This window comes from Eleginops maclovinus, chromosome 17 (genome assembly GCF_036324505.1).
Source record: "Eleginops maclovinus isolate JMC-PN-2008 ecotype Puerto Natales chromosome 17, JC_Emac_rtc_rv5, whole genome shotgun sequence".
Classification (NCBI taxonomy): domain Eukaryota; kingdom Metazoa; phylum Chordata; class Actinopteri; order Perciformes; family Eleginopidae; genus Eleginops; species Eleginops maclovinus.
The window spans coordinates 12,106,170-12,126,850 of record NC_086365.1 but is presented as its reverse complement, the minus strand read 5'-3'; the positions used below and the strand labels follow the sequence as shown (position 1 = coordinate 12,126,850).

Sequence of the window (20,681 nt, the reverse complement as noted above, 5' to 3'; positions counted from 1 at the left end):
GAAACGAAATGCAGAAAATATGCATAGGAAAGAACATGTATGATCAGGAATAGCATACTAGATAATTGGTATTTAATAAAATAAGACTGCATAGAGGTATTTTTAACACTGTACTATGCACTGAATTCTGAAAAGACAAGACAAGATATACTTTATTGAAATTATTTTGTTACGCTTCAGTGTGTTCAGGCATTAAAATATTTGAAGATGTAATAAAGTGTGAAGATAATAACATAACAAAATAAACAGCAAATATAAACATATCTGCTGTAGAAAAGATGCATAAAATAAAATGTCTGGATTATTTAAAATGTTTTATAGCAAGAGAAATATACATTGATATACATTGATATACTACAGAAACAGAGACATACTGTATATACATAGTGTATAAAATAGCCTAAATATCAAATGATAAAATGCCCCAGGCTGGGTTAAGATTTTTTGTGGGTGTATTGTGTTTTTTGGAGGGGAAGAGCTTCCTAGACATCAATAAACCGCAATGATCGAGCAGTTTTGAAGCATTTTTCTAGAATAATTTGACCACACGGTGTCTTGCTTGTGCTGTAGTGTCAGCCGGCAGGTGATTGGCTGAGACGGCAGCGTCACTCACAACGTGCCTCGGTGACGCCCCGCACTTTCCCACCATGCAGCGGGTGATGTCTGAGGAAAGATGGCGGAAGGAGGAGCGGCTGATCTGGATACCCAGAGAGGAGAGGTCGCGGCACTGTTGAAAACACAGTTAAAAAAGGGAGACACTTGGTAAGACTTGAGCTGAAACCTTTTCAAGGATACTGCGTGGTCTTCGGCTTGCTCTGCCGAGGCTGACAACGTCAAAAAGGATAAAAAACGGGCCGTGTTGACAGTTAGCTTCAAACTAGCTAACGGGACCCTGTCATTTTCATGTGTGTCAGCTAGCTTCAGCTAACGCTAGCGAATAGACTGTCAATGGAGAAAGATGGATATCTTTACGCGTGAAATTATTCATACTGGTGGTTATATTCGCTACTTTCTAATGTCCATGTCGCTATTTATACGATGACACCAGCTCAGTGAGGCTGCATTTCATTTAAGTGATTAAGTTAGCAGGCTAATGGCTAATTGACTAGCCGACCGAAGCACTATGGTAAGTGGTTCGCCAGCCACCGGGTTCGTCCGACGACTTCAGAAGCAGGGCGGAGTCGGAAAAGAAGCACCTGTCAAAATCTCAGAGCCAGCTGGCCAGACATGCTGCAAGCTGAAGTCACTAAGTTACTGTTACACCTATCAATCTGTGTTATGTTAGCCTCTCACAGTCAGGTTTACTGAGTATTGACAGCAAGGTAGCGTTTACCTGCTGTAGCATACCTATTATCACCATTTAACATGTAGATAAGGAACTCGGAAGCCTTAGTTTAGCTTACTTCATCACCTTTGAACAATCCATACTGAGTAGAGTGTCTCATCTTGCTTCATCAGTATTCTAATGGTAATATTGATTTCCTTCTCTGCAGGTACCTGGTGGACAGTCACTGGTTCAAACAGTGGAAGAAATATGTGGGATTTGACAGTTGGGACAAATACCAGATGGGTGACCAGAATGTCTACCCAGGACCAGTTGATAACTCCGGTCTTCTTAGAGGTAAGAAAAATACAACTTCACCTCCCTAGACATTCATTTCCAATTAGGGTTATTTTGTAAACACTGTGTGGCACACTAGAGAGCCCTGCTCAGTATAGTTTATTATTCTGGAAGGAGCAACAAAGAGTTCAGAGGAAAAGGGAAACAATCACTATTGTTAACCAACTCTATAGAGATGCCTTTTTTTTCAGGAAAGCTCTCCAGCAAACCTTTGTGTGTTTTGTGTCGTGGGAGACAGTCAGTGCAGGGTCACTGTTGTGAGTGAATGAGGGGTTTCCCCTTTCTCTGTCTGCTTGCTTGTTTCTCAACTTTTCTCCCATCCCCTCCTTACCTCTAGATGGGGACGTGCTGGCCATCAAGGAGCACCTCATCGACGAGCTCGACTACATCCTGGTCCCCACAGAGGGCTGGAATAAGCTTGTCAGCTGGTATGGACTGACAGATAATCAGGAGCCAATTGCACGCAAGGTAAGGCTCATATTTATGAATGGATTTCGTAGTTGAGGAATGTTCTTCTTACTGTTTTTAGAATACATCCAAATGTGCAATATAGCTATGGTGGATTTTTGTGTTGCAGTAGTGTTTCGTAGTATTGCTTGTGTTGGGTAGAATACATTGCATTATTATGGCCATTTGAGATCGGGATGTGAAGAGTCTTGCATAATTGTAATATAAACTGGATATTGGATTATATTGACATGGCTCTCCTGCTGCTCATTATACATTTTTAACAAAAAGAATAGCAACAGACAATCCGGACCAACATTTCCTTGGGAATACTTTGCCGTAAGCTTTTGTGTAACCAGGAGAAATGCTGTTGTAGTTCTTTATTGGTAATAAGAATAGGCTAAACGAATGGATATTAACCTTGCATGGGAATTAATATGAAACAAATATGTTATTTTTCATTAATTTCCTTCAGTTTCTAACTCATCTCTGTCATGAACTGCAAATATTTATTTGAGTACGTTCCATTTTATAGAGTGAAGCACCTGCTGAATGGCTTCATGTGTGGTCACAATTTATAAGTACTCCATGATGGCAGCTACAACTGAACAGCACCTACAGTATTAATTCCCCGCTTCAAATCTCACTAGTCATCATGGCATCATGGCTGCTAGAAGAGGTTCCTCTCCCCCCTTCATCTCTACCGTTCCCTCTCTCTCTCTCGTTCTTTCTCCCCCCCCTTACATTGACCCTCCCATTTTGCCATGTATGTCGTGGGACGTATCGGGTGGCCGCCGGGTTTCTATTTTCAGGCAACGTGCTGGATGACAGAAAAGCTTCATGGAGCGATCCGCGAGACACAACATGCAGGAGGTTCATTATCAGTTTTCCTCTCCTTTTACACTCTTTGTCTCTTTTTCGGTGGGTGTCATCCCGAGATGCGGGGGCAACACAAGTGTTTTAAAGAGGATTTTTAGGAGGATTGTAGTCACAGGATCGGCGATACGTGTCCTTCCGTTGTCGTACTCCGGTGTGATATGCCAACACCAGCGAAGTGTTCCTGCGTGTCCTTGTTTTTTGAAGTGGAGGAATGCTGCTTGAGGTCACTCTGAGAGGAACAGCCTGAGAGCTTCTGAGAGGAGGCAATACCACACTGGGAGTAATGGAGTGGGTGGGGTGAATGGGTTTTGGCTCAGCTCTGATTTGAGAGAAATTCTGCCGTGAGATGGGCTTTTGTGCGGGGTTTACAAACACATGGGTGTTGCGTTGAGGGGTAGGATGGGCCCACTGGGGGGATCTTGGCATTGTAGGGGAGGGGAGAGAATCTGAGCTGTGTGTGTGCATGACTATTGCGGTTCTCATTTGTGAAATTGTGTGTGTGTATGTGTTGAAGGGGGGTCATAAATAGGCTGGGACCCCTCAGCTGTTTCCACGAGGTGCTGCTAATTTAGGCACTCTGACTCTGCTTCTATCAGATGAGTGGCAGCCAGACCACCACAGTGTCTTTGTGAATCGTGAGAAACAGAAGCTAGTACAACGCAAAACTTACCTGACACTTTCTATTGTTTGAGTCAGCATTTTAAAGAATTACAAAACAGTGATGTTCCTGTGTTTGTACATGAGATGGGAAGCAGACTAATTCTTGTTTAAAGAATAACCAGCAAATGGTTGGTGAGCCATATTTAGTTTACTCCTGTCCGTGTGAAATAGTTTGTATCATGATAAGCATATAAAACATGATGCGGCTCTTTTTCCTCCTGATAAAGGAAGTGATTTATCTTGAGATTGAAGACTCATACTTTTACTTGCTAACGTCTTTTAATGTGGTTCAGATATGAGACACATTTAATTTTAAAAAAGAAGCTTCAAAATGTTGGGAGTCAACCTGAGGATGCCGGTTTATTTTGTGTTTATTTTTCAAACTATTTCCGCAAATACTATAAATATGTGTAGTATTGGATATTAGGTTCTGCACATATGCAGCGTTTACAACACTTTGGTCATCATCTTACATTGTATGGATGGTTATTAATTCCTCCGTGCTCTTTCTCCAGGTGGTGGAACAGGGTATGTTTGTGAAGCACTGCAAGGTGGAGGTGTACCTGACGGAGTTGAAGCTGTGTGAAGACAGCAACATGGACAATGTGATCACCAGACGCTTCAGTAAAGCCGACACGATAGGTAGGTCTGAGTCCCCCTGGAGCATCTGTGTGATTGCATAACTGAGTGTCCTCCATGAGTTCATTACATTACATGTTATTAAGCTGAGGCTTTTATCCAAATTGACTTACACACACTTCAATATATTCCTACGGGAGCAATTTGGGGTGAGGTATCTTGCTCAAGGACATTTGGACATGTTGACTGCAGGGATCAAACCACTGACCGTCTGATTGGTAGATCTAAATTCCAAGATGACTTCCTTTAGGTCCGAGTTAAAATACCTTCTTTTCCCTACCAGATTACCTATAGTGTTTAACAACATCCAGATAGACGTCACCCGGTTCCTGCAGCAGCAGCAGCAGTAGTATGTGTGGGAAAATCAGTGGTTACTTCTTTTTGTATAATTGTTCTTTATCTAGATTGTTTCTTTCTTTTTGTGTGGAGATTTAATGACGTCTTTTTCGTACAATCAGGTGTTAAAGTTATTGTTCCTGTCCATGGACTCTGTTGGTTTTGAGGGGAGCAGATTAGCGTGTGTTTTTATGCTCATGATAATGCTAAATGTATACATTTTGACGTTATATCTGATATATTCACTTCAACAACCTTCATGATTCAACAACACATGGTTATATCTATGGAGTAAAGAGGATATGTAGACTAAGACTTCAACAATTATGAAATGTCTGAAGAAATGTGGTCTGTTTGACCCCGGCAGTGGCACGACTGACTGGGGCACCTACACCGTACGCCGGCGACCCGGGTTTGATTCCCGACCGGTGGTCCTTTACGGATCCCACCCGGACTCTCTCTCCACTTTCCTATCCTATTAAAAGGGAAAAAGCCCCCCAAAAAATATCTTTAAAAAAAATGTGGTCTGTTTCCTAAAATAAGATCTTCATATTTTACTCTTCACCACTGAGAACCATCCCCACTAATAAAAATGTCATCAAGAAATAAATCCAAACGTTCTGACCAGCTGTGGAGGTAATCTCCTGCTGATTTATTTTCTAACTCGACTGTCTTGTTTTCATTTTGTACAATAACAATGATGCCTTTTCTTGCAGACATGATCGAGAAGGAGATGAGGAAGCTGTTCAGCATCGCTGATGAGAAGGAGACCAGGCTGTGGAACCGATACATGAGCAACACCTTCGAGCCTCTCAACAAACCCGACAGCACCATTCAAGACGCCGGACTGTACCAAGGACAGGTAGGGACTTCTGGTCGGTTTATCTGAAGTTGTTACAGGGAACAGTTTAAAGCTCTCTTTTCAAGGAGTAATCCGTCCTAATATGGCTCACTATGTAGACAATTTTTCTTCCTTAACTAAGTGAAATATGCTCTAGTTACTATCTCCCTTAGCAGAACACTTTCCCCTTATTGTTACCCATTAAAATCGCAGTAAAGAGGAGCTTCAGGAAAACCATTATTCCTCTGATTTGTTTAAATCTGTAGGTTGTCATGACCTGCAGAGGGCAGTCTAACTAATCTCTATGCCTATTTTTTCAATAACTTTTCTAAATTCTCTATACGCCAGACATAAAAAAATGTGTCTTTGAAGTGTGAGTCTCTTTAGGTGGTGCTTTTTTGTCTCGTCACTGCTTCTACTATCCACCCATTTTCTTTCCTGGTGAACCCCTAGCCTAAGAGAGTATTTTAGGTACCTTTAAAGTCTGAATATGGGAGTTGTTAATGCGACAAATGCAATACAATCAAAAACAGCAAAGCAGACACACAAACATTTCAATGGAAGCTGAATCTACAGACCGTTTATGAGATGTTTACAACTCTAAAACCCACAGCCTCTCTTTTGTAAGCTGCTTAAACTCTGCACGCGTGTCCTGGCATCCACCTGGCAGTCTACTACAGCAGTCTCTATATCGGCCGATATTAATTCAGACACACAGCCACAGAGGGCTGTCCCATTCACCAGCAGCTGTTCCGGAGATCTACCCTGCTCCCTGTCTTACCCCATTAGCTACCACAGTAACAGGTTGTTGGTTTTACTCAGAGCCTTTAAGAAGTCAGTGGCAAAAACCCCATCTGTTCCTTTGTGTGTGTTTATTAAGAAATGTGTACTGCATTTTAGATTTCATATCATTATTTCTTTGTTTTACCTCGGTCTATTCAGAGTTTACTTAACTAATCTGGAAAAAGCATTAATTGTAGGAAAGGGGCCATTGAATAAGGATGTTGTTTATATTGATATACCTACATATTGTCTGAAATTTTGGATATGTTATTACCGCAAGTGTCTTTTCCTAGTTGAGCCTGGATTACAGTAACGTAACGCTGTTTTCTGATCTCGCCAGTTTTAACTCTTAACAAAAATCTCGTCCCAATATCAGAATAAAATAATCGGAAAAGTTGATTCATAATCTGAAAAATTGTCCTTTTTAAAAATAAAAGATAAATAAAAAAATAAACAAATTAAATATTTAAAGAAACAGTTTAAGTAACAATGTGCCCAAAAGATATTAAAATAAAGACACATTTATAAACATAAAAAATGAAAGTATAAAATTCCGGTAAAAATGTAATAAAATCCAAATATTTTTATATAAAAATAACAAGTAAAAATATGCACGTCATACTATAATATAAAACAGGTTCATAGACATGGAGGTCTGATCAGAAACATTATGATATTTCATTTTCTCCATATCGCCCAGCCCCAACCATTCACCCAACTCAAAATAGATCCAATTACTCAGCTGTTTTTCCTCTGATTGCACACAACCACTTCTGTCCACCCGACAGCAGTAAAGGATGCAAATACTTGAGTAACATGTTGCTTAAGCGTTTGGTGGGAGCAGATGGAGACCTACTTTCACTCTTCTGTCCCCCACAGGTTCTCGTAATAGAGCAGAAGGCGGAGGACGGCTCTTGGCCCCGAGGCTCCACGGCACCCAAGTGAGTGAACGGCACATCACCTGCCTTCTTCTTTTGGACTGAAAGAAAATAGAGACACAGACATAAAATGCAATTTCTACACTGTTAGCAATGCTGGATCACACCGAGTTGTATTACTAAATGAACCTCTGGGGAGCTTTCTGAATTTGATTTTCTACTCTTTCTGAATGTAATCATGTAACTTTTAAAGTATAGTTTCCCTGCTACGCCTCCAGAGCACCTCATCATCCTCAAAGATATCCTGTCTTTGACTTTGCCTGTCTTTTGCTTGACCGTGTGTTGCTCACATATCCTTCTTACTTGTTTTTAAATCATCTCCGCTTTTTTATTTTGTGGACATTTTTTTTTGGGTCGCACCTTTCTGGAAACGGCTCCCTATTTTTCCACTCCTCTAACTCATGATCTATTCTTTATCTTTTGAAGGTCATCTGGTGCTTCCAATCTCTGTGCTTTGCCAAAGATCTCGCCTTCATCTCTCACAAACAATCATAACAGCAGCTTCAACAGCAGGAAGTAAGGCTTAGTTGTGGCTGCAATAGCCGAGGGGGGAAGGGGTTTTGATGCGGACGGACAGAGATAGAGTGTGTAGTATTACTCAGCAAAAATCCTTCACATTAACTGGCATATTTTATCGTAATTCCTTCAGGAACTTCCTTTCAATTTGCACTCATTCCTAATTCACTCCGCTAACAGAGCCCAGTATGGAGTTTGATGAACTTCCTCTCATACAGGTCTATCTCTGCCTCTGGTTTGGGTCTAAAAGCTACCTTGTGATGATGCAGATTCAGCCTTTAAAACTGAAAGCTGGAGGGGGTGGGGGGAGGCTTACGAGGGATTGATCTTTTTTTGAATTTTCTCCAGCGACAGCAGTGCTCTCTGTAAGGGGTCGGCCGGGGCCTCTGGGTGTCTTACTCAGCGTTTCGTTATGCTAGTTGATAGGTTGCATGTGAGTTTCTACCTCACTGATTGATCGCTCTGGCTCGGGCTGCATGACTATGGCTAATGGGATCATTATTTCACCCATTACTGTTTGCTACAAGGTCTTGGTTCCACCCTTCTGTCTAATACTAGTCCTAATTGTTAATGATATTCAAATGACGGAAGATCAGCGGGGGTTTTTTTGGTACACAACGAGACCCGTTTGGTGGAGAATAGTAATATCCAGATAACTACTTTCAAGAACTGAATCTTTTTCTTATTCCTATTTAGAATGAATTTCCTACTTTTTATCCTAGTTTCTGCTTTGATTATTGCTAAACACATGTGGGTTTTCTTGGAAAAAAGAAACCAGGATCCACTCGAAATATACCTGATGTGGTTCCACACTACACCCTGCTTCATGGTGCTGTGGTGGCCAATCAAAAATGTGCAAAGGAATATTGCTGGTATATTAAAAGGATAATAAAATGCAAATAATAAATATAATACAAATAAATGTTGCCATACTAATTCTTACACACATCCTGATTTGTGCATCTTTGTTGGTATTTGCCTTTAAACTCACAGAACTGTCCCTCAAACTGGATCAAATCAGTCCTGGATCCTGGACAACACACCAATGCAGCAGCCCCTTTCAACACAGTGCAGATATTACTGTTATTGTGTGTCTAAAAACAACTTACAAATAACATCATTCTGCAGATATCAGAGCCTTTGAAACTGTCTGATATCTTCAAAACTCAAATATATCTGTTAAGTAATCTAAGAATGATTTCGGGATCTTTTCATTTCTACTTCCTTGGCCTCCATAAGACTACTTCCCACATCTCCACGTCTCACATTCAGCTCGCTTTTCCAACTTTGGGTCATTCTGGTATTTATCTGCATGTAATGGAAGTTGAAATACCAAGTCTGGACAACAAATTGAGCATGTTATCCTTAATTATTCCAGATGAAATTCAAAGTAAAGGCCTAATCATGCAGCTCAAGTGTTCTTCACCAGGTTAACACAAGAGACCGCTGAAGCATCTAAAAAAATCATTCAGATAGATTTCTTGCCATGTCAAAATCAATCACAGCTCATTCCTTCCCTACGTTCGTGAAAATGTCACCGTAGCCTTCATTACGGTTTGCTGCTAAATCCCCGGGACCTCGGGGCTCCGTCAGCCCTCTGTTAGAGAGCACTGCTCGACGGTGGGTGGAGCTTCCCTCTCTGCTGTATGCTCCTTCCTCCTTTTTATGTGTGTGTGATTTACTGCATGCTGCTTGGAGAGTGCCTCTGCGTGTGGATGAAGACACTCTGCTGCGTTGTATTTCTCTTCTGATGCCGTTGGAATGCAGAAATAATAGCCCTAAGCTCGGCCACCCTGAAAAAAAATCAATATTGATAAAGAAAGGGGGGCGAGACCAGCCTCCTCTTCCTGAAATCTGGGTGTACGGTTACACGCCATCATGCCCCACCTCTGCTTTATGCAGTTTGATAGCAGGGGCATCTTCTCCTGGGTGACTTGGGGAAATTGGATCTTGACTCCCAGCAGCTCCCCTCCTTGTCCCTGATTCTCGGTGGTGCCGGAGCTGTCGTTCCCTCTCAATTATGCATGGGGCTCTTTTTCTCCTTCACATGAAGTGTTCCCGCATTACGTAACACTTGTCTTTTGGTTTTGCCCCGGTAGCGATACAGTAAGTTTCACGAGGCTGTGGCACCTAAATCTGCCAGTCTCCCTCCCTGATTCTCTTTACCTCCCCTCTCTCCCCCACTGAGCTCATTGCAATGCACACATTCTGCAGTGTAAGTGACCTTCAGAATACATTTCATCTGCTCCTGCTCCCCTCGTCGCTCGCCTTCACACCCCTGTGATGAAACCCTTTTCCTTCAGTTAGATCGTAGTTTATTAATGTAGCCCCCCCCCCCCCTCTTTCGAAAGCCAGAAAGCTGTGGCATATTAACAAGATGAAGGAGGGACTGTCGAAGTGTGTGTTTTGAAGGGGCTGCTAACAATGTCACAGAGAAGAGAACAAGTGTGTGTGGAGCGGAGCGCAGTGTGGTGTGTGAAAGAGGGGGCTCAATGTGTGTGTGTGTGTTAAAGAGGTAGAGAGACACTATCAGGCCCATGCATACTGCAGCCTCAGCTGGATGCAGTGGATCAGCTGCTCCCTCCATCCCCATCTCATTTCGCTTCTGTCAACCCCCCCCCCCTCCTCCTCCACTGTCCGCCCCACCCCCCTATTCTCTCTGCCTCTCCCTCCCTCTCTCTGTGCACCTCTAGCTTGGATAGCGGTAGTCTTGAGCATCCTTTGCTGCTGATGCTGCTATAAATATCTGCCGGTAGCCGTAGAGCGGCAGAGAGCAGCAGGCAGGCCAGAGGGAGGAGCGGAGTACCAGAGGACAGGACGGGACAGAGGGAAGGGATCTGAGGAAGAGAGGATAACAAGATAACAGGCGGAAAATGAAGCAGGGGAGAGAGGAGAGGAGGGGAGCTGCTTAGATTGCCGTCAGTGAGAGGAGGAGTGTGTGTTTACTGCGTTCTGTGGATTGATTATCAGCCTGGCAGGACTTGGAAGTCATATTTTGTTGGTTCCGACTGCATCCAAGCAGTGACTGGGTTTCAGCTGAGGTGACACCAGGACTTAACTGTGGGGACCCAAGCTGGACTTTTATTCCTGGGCCTCTGCAAACCAGGCTGTGCATGCACCGGGGCCCAAACTGAACCCTACCAGTGCTTCAGTTTCCAGCGGACATGTGGGCCGGCGTGGGCCGGGGCGGGGCTGAGATGTCATGCTCCTGTGTTGCTGGTGGTGCCTGAGGCCTGAGGCGGTGGAGCTGGAGAGCAGGAGGGTGGACCACCGCGTGCTGAACTGCGAGGCCAGCGCCTCCACCGCCATCACTGCTGTGTCCCTCGACCAGTGGGAGCAAGAAACGACCAGCAAGCCCCCCCAGAGGTCTGCTGGTTGCTGCAGCTTTAACTTCCCTGTGATTACCCAGGAAGCCAGAGAGTTATTTTTGGGGGGTTTGGTTTAGGTTTTGGTTGTAGTTTGGTGATCTATTGAAGAGGAAATAGTGCAAACTGAATAGGATGTTCCTTTTACTAGCTCGTAGCAGTTTGACAAACATTACCCAACCGTATATAATGTGCTTTTGTATGTTTATTGCACAGTGTGAAGAATTCAAGCTATAGTCTACCATCCTACCACCCATACAGCAACAGCTATGACTACACAGACCAGAGCCGGCAGAGTGAGCGCTCGGGCCTCTGTGGACTCTCTAACCTGGGCAACACCTGCTTCATGAACTCTGCTGTGCAGGTAGGGAAGCTTCCTTTCATTTCAAACATTCTGTGTATGCAAATATAAGAATGTGATGGCATTGAAGAGCCTCTGCTGATATTTGTCCTCTCCTGCTCTTGCAGTGTTTAAGCAATATCCCTCCACTGACGGAGTACTTCCTTAAGGACAAGTTCACAGACGAGCTGAACGAGGACAACCCGCTGGGCATGAAGGGAGAGATTGCCAAAGCCTACGCAGAGCTTATCAAGCAGCTGTGGTCGGGCAAATTCAGCTATGTCACCCCGAGGCCTTTCAAGGTGACTTCCTGGATAAACTGAAAATTGTCGAATGTTGGTTTGACTACCAAAGCAGTAACTGTTTACACATTTTTGGAAAGGAAGGTCTGTAAATGCAATATCATTGTGTCAACCAGAGTGAAGCAGTTGAAGCCAAAGTATGTTTGTTAGAGTATAAACAAAACTATCATTGAAAGATATACAGTCACAAGTAGAAAAGGAGCAGACCAAGAAATGTGAGAGGGGTCTTTAAGTGCAAGTATTAGAAATTGGCCATCAGTGATTTGGCTGCATAGAACTGTGGGGGGGTATGTCAATAAGTGTCTGGTTCTTTTTTCAATAATTGCCTAATCTGAGCTATTTCTAAAAAGGGCGGAAAATATCCTAATGTTTTCTTCTTTCATTCTGTTTATGCGCTTCTTCTCTTTTCCCTCTCCAGACCCAGGTGGGCCGCTTCGCCCCACAGTTCTCGGGCTACCAACAGCAGGACTCTCACGAGCTGCTGGCCTTTCTGCTGGACGGCCTCCACGAAGACTTGAACCGCATCAGGAAGAAGCCCTACATCCAGCTGAAGGACGCTAACGGCCGGCCTGATAAGGTGACATAAAAAGAGCTCTGAAAATGTGCATACGTATTTGGACTAACAAGAAAATGACCAAACAACATTTCCCTACACCTTTTTAAATCATAGCACTATCTCTAAAATCCCCCAAAAATTCACCCACAATTCTCCTCCACCCCCTTTTTTAAAAAATAGTTAATTAATGTATTTATTTATTTGTGTTCTTATGAATTTTGTACATTTATTATTATTATTTTTATAAATGTTAGTGTCTTATATATTAAATGTTTTCTATGTTTTAACCATATAGACACAGCTGGGGAAAATTGAGGCAAAAGTGTGAATATGTTGGCGCAAGTTGCTAAAAACTGTAATAAAAATGATGAAAATATGATCTTTTTATTAGATTATATACATTTAAAATATGTTTTTAAATGATAAACAGACTTATACTATTTATCTTTTAATTAATGTTACATTTTTAATATTTTTCGTATATTCTTTTCATTAAATACAGACTTCTGTAATAGCTGGTTTGCGTTCCTTCTGTTTATCTCAGGTGGTGGCGGAGGAGGCATGGGAAAACCACATCAAGAGAAACGACTCCATCATTGTGGACATCTTCCACGGCCTGTTCAAATCCACCCTGGTGTGTCCTGTGTGCTCCAAGGTCTCTGTGACCTTTGACCCTTTCTGCTACTTGACACTGCCCCTGCCCATGAAGAAGGAGCGGACGCTGGAGGTCTATCTGGTCAGACTGGACCCTCTGGCCAAACCCACACAGGTAAGATAAGCAACGGCTAGGAACCCCCCCCCCCCCCCCCCCCCGAACAGCACTACATCTTGCACCCGGACCGTCTGATTTCATGTGTTGTGTTTCTGTTTCTAGTACAAGCTTACTGTACCCAAGGTGGGCTCCATCTCTGACCTGTGTACCTCGCTTTCAAACCTGTCGGAGGTCCCCGCTGAGAAGGTAGAAACATCATCTGAGAAAACGTTTTACGCTCCAAAGTCTGCTTCCCAGAAAAGCGTCACGTATTGACTCATTCGCACACATTTCCAAGACCCTTCTCACTACTTTTCTCTTCAACCCAGATGATTGTAACTGACATCTACAACCACCGTTTCCATCGGATCTTCGCCACCAACGAGAACCTCAGCAGCATCATGGAAAGAGACGATATCTACGTGTGAGTATCTTTCTGAATCTGTCATCTAAAGTTTGAAACGACCATAAAACCCCAGAAAAATAAGATTTAATGCCCGGTGTAATTTATCCCTCTGTCTGTTTTATAATTGGTTTGAACACACCTGGCAAAAAGGAATCATTTTAAATGCCCATGTAGCTTAGAAATAAAGGTTTTTGTGCATGTAAATGGTCTGCAAAGGCTAAAATCCCAAGGTTCCCTCCCTCAAGCTTTTTGAACATTAAAGGATGTAAACATGTGGTATTTGGGGGAACAAAATACAAATATGAACCGCAAAATGAGCATAACACGGCCCCTTTAATTTCAAAAAGACGTGCAGCTAAAGGGGAATTCACATCCCTTCATGTAATGCAACTCATCTGCTCTGATAACACATGTTTAAAGTCACACATTTCGAGGATGATCAGGCGATTCATTCTGCCTCATCTTCAGTGAGACCTCAATCCTGACCCCTCTCCTCTCCGTGCAGATTCGAGCTGGCCGTGAACAGGGTGGAGGACACCGACCATGTGGTGATCCCCGTGCACCTGAGGGAGAAGTTCAAACAGTCGGGCTACAACCACACCAGCACGCCGCTGTTCGGACAGCCCTTCCTGCTCGCCGTCCCCAGGACCCTCAGCGAGGACAAACTGTACAACATGCTGCTCCTGCGCCTCTGGTACCTCCGTTTATTCTCTCGTTTTGGTCATATAGTCAATATCCAAAACGGACACTTATGGATTATGGCTTAATGCTTGTTTTTTGTAGATGGGTACAATCTGTCTTGTTCTTTTGAACATGAGGCTACTATCTTATGTTGTATATGAGATATAGCTTACCAATTAACTCAGGCGTCATTCCAAAGGTTGATACTGAAGTTGTGATTTTGAATTACAAAACATGCTGTACCTGTTTGCTCTTTAATCTGCTACACACACCTGTATTGGAGGAGCCTTCTATCACCCCATAAATCACATTTATATAACCACAAGATACCCCTCTTTTTAGGGTGATGATGTCATAAAATAGGACGACAGAAATGTAAAGCTTAATTTAAAAACCTCAGTAAAAAAATTCACGACATTCAATACAGCTTTATGTTTAATATCACAATCCAAATGAAATCCATAATGTTAACTACTGTTTTGGAGCAAAGAGCAACTTTTTGGTGAGCAACAATCGTCCATCATGCCTTTAATCGTTGATCCCTTCGCCAATTGGCACAAGCTTACAGTCTACAGACATTTTGGCAGGAAATCAGGAAGCGATTAAAAGAACTCTAGAAGAAGTCATTCAGCTTGTTCTAAAAAAATGTAAAACATACTATTTAAGATGAAAGGTTGCAGTAAAATAAAATCCTTTTGTGCTTGCAGCCGATTTGTGCGATCTTCAGTGGAGGAGGAAGAAGAGGATTGTGAGGAGACGCAGCCGTCCAAACAACACGCTGTCAACGGCAACACCACTAACGGAGTCCTGGAGGAGGGGTCGCCCAGTAAGTAGCACTCATTTGAAGCCGTAGTGCTTTAGAAAACAACCTCGGTGCTTTAAAACCCGCTCCGTCCTACCTCAGGCGAGATGGAGACCGACGAGCAGGACGACGAGTCGAGTCAGGATCAGGAGCTGCCCTCAGAAAACGACAACAGTCAATCAGAGGACTCGGTGGACAACGAGCTGGAGAACGGCGTGGTCGCTCCGCACAACTCCACCAAGGGCAGGAGACGGCGGGGAACAACAGGAAGAGACTATTTACATTCCAGTTCAATAACATGGGAAAAACGGACTTCTCCCTCATCAAGGAGGACACCCGGCAGATCCGCTTCGACGAGGGACACCTCCGACTCAGCGGTACAAGCCGGGGGATGGGGAAGCAGGGGATAAATGAAGAACTCATATTGGGCCGGAAAAGCAAATCAATCATTTTTAATCACCAGAAAAGCATGAACCAATCCTAAAAGTGAGGAGAGTAAATGACCTCGTCTTACTCGTGTATTCTGTCCACGTTTATTCTCTACAGACCGCTCGTATCTCTCCTTGGACTGGGATCCAGAGATGAGGAAGAAGTACTTTGACGACAGCATTATCGAGGTAAAGCCAATATCAGAAGACGCTCGCCGATACAGAGGTCTTACTTTGCCGTGTTGATGCACCCTTTTTGCGACAACCAGGTTTTCTAACGTGTGAGTGTGTGTGTGTGTGTGTGTGTGTGTGTTTGCAGGACTTTGAAAAGCATGAGAGCATGGAGTACAAGCCCCAGAAGAAGGCTTTCTTTAAGCTGAAGGACTGCATTGAACTTTTTACCACCAAGGAGAAACTGGGAGCTGAGGACCCATGGTGAGGAACACACAATCATAACATGTTCAGGACACAGCCAAACAAATGCGCCCCACTGCATTTTCTCATATGCAATGCCCATCCTGTCTCCTAGGTACTGTCCGAACTGTAAGGAGCACCAGCAAGCCACGAAGAAGCTGGACCTGTGGAGTCTGCCGCCGGTGCTGGTGGTCCATCTGAAGCGCTTCTCCTACAGCCGCTACATGAGGGACAAACTGGACTCCCTTGTTGATTTCCCACTCAAGTACGCACACTCGCATGAATATAGATATGAAATAAGTCAGTTAATACCCCACTGGTGAATGTCCAAAGCTTTTACATGTCTTAAAAAACACGGATGCTAACAAGTGGCTAAAAGAGACCACTCAACGTCATCGCGGCAAACAGTAGCCGCCTTTTAGCTTAGCGCTTATAGTCTTAAGTTAGCTTTTTGATTCTGCCGATTGCATTTCCGCTTCAAACATCCCCAAAATCTTGTCATACTGTATGTGGAGATTATCCTGCTGACCAAAACGTGTAAGGATTATAAATGTTTGTTTGCCAGAAATCATATTTTATGCAATATTCTAAATTGAAAAATCCCATTGCTTTTTGTCGAGGCAGCCCTTGCTATGCTATCATAACTAGCTTATACTCATCTCTATACTCTAGGCAGGTTATGGGTGTAATAAGGAACACATCCCAGGATCTCATTCAGTAAAATAAGCTTTATTTAAGGGGGTTTCTGCCTCCACAATGTGTAGTCATTGCATGTCACATGACGACTTACTGTCCACTCTGTGATGCGTTCCCTGCAGAGACCTGGACATGTCGGAGTTCCTGATCAACCCCAACTCCGGGCCGTGTCGCTATGACCTCATCGCTGTGTCCAACCACTACGGCGGGATGGGGGGAGGCCACTGTACGATCACTTCCACTTCGCAATGACACACACATGCAAAGGAAACCCAGTGTAATAATCCATTCCTGTGTTCTCCTCTCGCTCAGATACGGCGTACGGCAAGAACAAAGACGACGAGAAGTGGTACAACTTCGACGACAGCAGCGTGTCTCCAGCCAGCGACGATCAAATAGTGGTGAGTGTTCTCGTTGGCAGCTGTACTCGTGTAAATTCATCGGAGGCGGTTTAGCTGGACACAAACTAGAATTGAATCAAAGTAATGCACTTCTGTTGTTGTCACTAATTGGGATTAATCATTACATCGCTGATTCATTAAAGACATCCAACTGTGAGGCAACAGCAGCAAGAAGGAACTCTGAGGGTCTGTTGCTGTTCCTGCTGCTGGACAGCTCGTGATGCACAGTAATTGGCACATGGAAACAACACTGTGATGTCTCATTAGGATGTGTTGGTGAAGGCTTTCCACCCCACTACACACATCCTGAGTAATGCTGCATCTCCACTGCATGGTGCAGAAATACTCTGCTTTCAGGTTTCCCACGAGCAAAAGTAGTGATTATTCCCCGGTACTTTTTTTTGGGACCGTAACTCAGGATTTATTTGTTGTCTGAGGTGCAATATATGACTCAGCCGCTTTAAGACATGTAGTATTCGGTTCGCTCTAACGCATTGTTTAATTTTTCTAGAAAAACCCTGTAGTATGTTCATCCACAAACACCTATACAGGCTCTAATTGATGCAGCATCCTCCTGTGAGCCATCAGGATAAAGAAAATGCACGGTCATGCTAAAAGTGTTGACTCTAAAAGAGAGTTATTTGTGCAGATCGCTAACTGTATTTATCTTGTGTTTGCTTTCAGTCCAAAGCGGGCTACGTGCTGTTCTACCAGAGGCAGGACACGGTGAAAGGCACCGGCTACTTCGACCTCGACCGCGAGGAAGACGAGGAGGAGGAGGAGGAGGAAGACGGGGAAGAGGAGGAAGGAGAAGATGAGGAGAAGGAGGGCGAGGAGAGAAAGACCGCCTCGTCCTCTCAAGGTGTCTCGTCCGCCGCCACTGCTGCCTCTGCTTCTGCTGCCGCCGCCCCTCAGAGCGACGAGGAGGACCTGAACGAGAACCGGCGCAGGAAGAACGATAACGAGCAGGGAAACGGTGAGGAAGAAGAGGAAGAGGAGGAGGAGGAGCCGGCGGCAAATCGAGACGTCACAATGAAAACCAACTGAGGCAAACGAGGGACAAAAATAAACGGAGAGAGAGAGACTAGGATCTTTCCATCCAAAGCCATATGGACACACAGCATGGCAGCGGGCGCCACCAGCGGCTCAGACTCCGCCCCCTCCACAGGCAGGGGGGTGGGGGTTGGGGGGGGGCAGCTGTTCGGTCAGGGAGCTGCTGGGTTACGCAACTCTAAGAAATCAGGGCCCTCCTCTGCGGTCAGATCACTGTGTGTGTGTGTGTGTGTAAAGTGTGTGTGTAGTGTGTGTGTAAGTGTGTGTGAGTGTGACACCACGTCCATTCGTTTAAAGGGTTTGCAGAATAAGAGTCCCTGAACGACATGAGGGATAGATTTAGAGACTCCGCAGGACTCTTAATCTGCTTTTTGTGTTTCTTTTATATATTATTTTGAGAGCAATGCATTGTTGGCATATCATTTAATTATCATTTAGATCATGTAAATATTTTAAACACTGAATTATATCGGGGGGGGGTTTTCACGATGCGCCGACACGTTTTGAACTTGCACAATCACCAAACATCCACGTTTCCTTTTTAATTTTTTTTTTTTTTACATATTATCGCCAGAAACACTGCAGTTGTTGAACAATACCGCTGACTCAGAGGGTTCTCTCACAGGATCAGCTGCCTTTCAGTGAGCCGGAGGTGAGACGCGTGTACAGTGTAGACTTCAATGTTTTTTAAAACGTGTCGAACAGCCAAACGTTGTGCTGCTTTTGCTGCTACCGCTGTGCTTTTTAAACACAGGTTATTTCTGCATCGGCATGAACTTAAGCGAATTAAGGTCCTGCTTTTGTTGTCCGTCTCTGGTGTCCTTTATATAATCATGCCGAGTCATCCAAGACCGATTCAGATTTCTGCACATTTTACCTGCGAATATGAATCAGTAAAATGCTGTCTCACTCTGTCTTAATAACGCCAAGTCTCCTCTTCTATTCTCCCGCTTTAATTTATCCACAGGTGTTTGTTTTAAAGCTTTACCCCGCCTCTGCTCTCTTCATCTCGGGGGCGCTGTGAGATTAGGAAACATCAGTGATTCCGCTCACATCAGATGGATCGTCTCTTGTTGGGGAATCACCTCGGCCTTAACTCTTAATCTCAGACCGGTCGCCTTTTTTTCTTTGCACATCAGCATCCCCTCGCACACCAACACTAGAATGTCCGCTCCATTACGCCACAGCCGCACGCCAACTCACGCTGCTTCTTGAAACCCACAAGAGGGCCAGAATGTATGCTGAATGAAATAATGAAACGACCAGATGTAATGCATTTGATGCCTTTTTGATTATCTACAGGGCCAGATTTGTCATTTTTGCCTCTCGGTTTGGTTGAATGTGATGGCCTTTGATGTTAGCTGTATGAACTCATGGGTACTGCTGAATGCGTCCCTTTTGCAGAGGGGGACATAATGCTTCTCTGTGGTCCTGAGCTATTGAGGGAGAAAGGGAGGGGGACAAATCTGAAATCTGCGGCGGGGTGAGTCTGCCTAAAAGGCCTTTCAGCTTCCGGGATCATGATCGGTAAACATATTTCGTGGCGGGATATTCCTCCGTCGTTGTGACAAATCTATTCTCCATGGTGGAGTCTTTTCTGTTTGTCGGTCCAGCGTAAACACCCGCAGAATATCAGACGTGTGCCAGGCCTTTCTGAGCATCGCCGTGCTTTTGGGACGACTCACCCCCCCCAAAACCCATCCTGACTGTGTGAGATTTGATCGCTATTATACAATACTGTACATAAGAGTTCACTCTGTGAGTGCACATTTGATAAAGTTTATTTATTTATATGTAAGCATTTAATAATAAACAGACAATATATTTAAAACCTCGGCAAGACCTGAAATGTCTGGGGGAGACGTGGCTCGTGTGTCCACGCATACACACTAGTTTGCAAAGTCTAGCCTGTGCTCTCGTCAGGGAGGGGATCTTTTTAAGAAAAAGGATGGTTCTGTTATGGGACTGTTTTTTTGTATACAAAATTATCCAGACATCCTTGCATGACGACATAACGGGGTTTCCAGGTTTGGCTGCACTTGAGTTCACTTGGGTTTACATTTGAAATGTGCATGTGTATTTATACACAATCTTCAATAAAGTTGTGTAAAGCTTCCTGTGGGTCCTGCTTTGGTTTTCTTCACTCTGCACTGCAGTGCCTAGGTGTGTGTCATTCTCCTGCTAGTCTCCCTTCAGTGTCTCTGAAGTATTTTCATATATAATCAAAGTGGTTCTCAACTGGTGACTATAAAAGCTTGCTCCTAACGGTAACAACGTTAACAGGTAAAATAGGTGTTTTTCATCATGATCAAAAGCAGGTAGAGCTCCTGTTCACAGCAGTAGGAATTCTTGCAGCTGCTTACATCATTTTCCCTTTTAAGACTTGAGCTCCTTTCCGCCCTCTGGATCGTGTCTCAGTTGTTGATTTTCATGTTAGTTTTTAAAGTGTAAGCCTTCCATGTTATTCCCCCCCTCCCCCTTCCCCAGTGGGTGCAGCGGCTGCAGGCGGATCTGTGAGGAGGAACACGGTGTTCTCTCCTGGTTCTGACGGGTTCTCTGCCCGCTCTCAGCTGGGAGGTTCCCCGGAGCAGGGGCGCTTCCTCCTGACCAATAGGAGGGCGGAGATGAAGGAGCGCGTGTGTGTAGGACAGAGGATCACTCCCGAGGAGAAAAACGAAACCAAGTACTGAGAAAGAAATCATTAACCAAAACATAAATGCTGATTTTATATTCGACTTACATTATATCGATTTATTACATAAAATATATATTTAAAAATGTAATGTAATCTTATTAAAGTATTTAAAAAAGTTAAAAAAGATTTGT

The 20,681-nt window shown here is 43.9% G+C and overlaps 1 protein-coding gene across 1 annotated transcript; it reads left to right on the top strand.

Moving 5' to 3' along the window:
* The first annotated feature begins 653 nt into the window (after window positions 1-653).
* Window positions 654-19,970, top strand: LOC134879156 (ubiquitin carboxyl-terminal hydrolase 15-like). The gene is given in 23 exon segments (XM_063905501.1): window positions 654-762; window positions 1,494-1,621; window positions 1,959-2,089; window positions 4,123-4,249; window positions 5,299-5,444; window positions 7,086-7,147; window positions 7,571-7,660; window positions 11,242-11,389; window positions 11,494-11,667; window positions 12,086-12,244; window positions 12,768-12,992; window positions 13,098-13,181; window positions 13,304-13,398; window positions 13,886-14,074; window positions 14,769-14,887; window positions 14,966-15,106; window positions 15,109-15,240; window positions 15,410-15,480; window positions 15,611-15,726; window positions 15,821-15,970; window positions 16,524-16,627; window positions 16,714-16,802; window positions 17,487-19,970. Coding segments are annotated over 23 exon segments (3,132 nt in total). The 5' UTR covers window positions 654-673; the 3' UTR covers window positions 17,850-19,970.
* The last annotated feature ends 711 nt before the right edge of the window (window positions 19,971-20,681 follow it).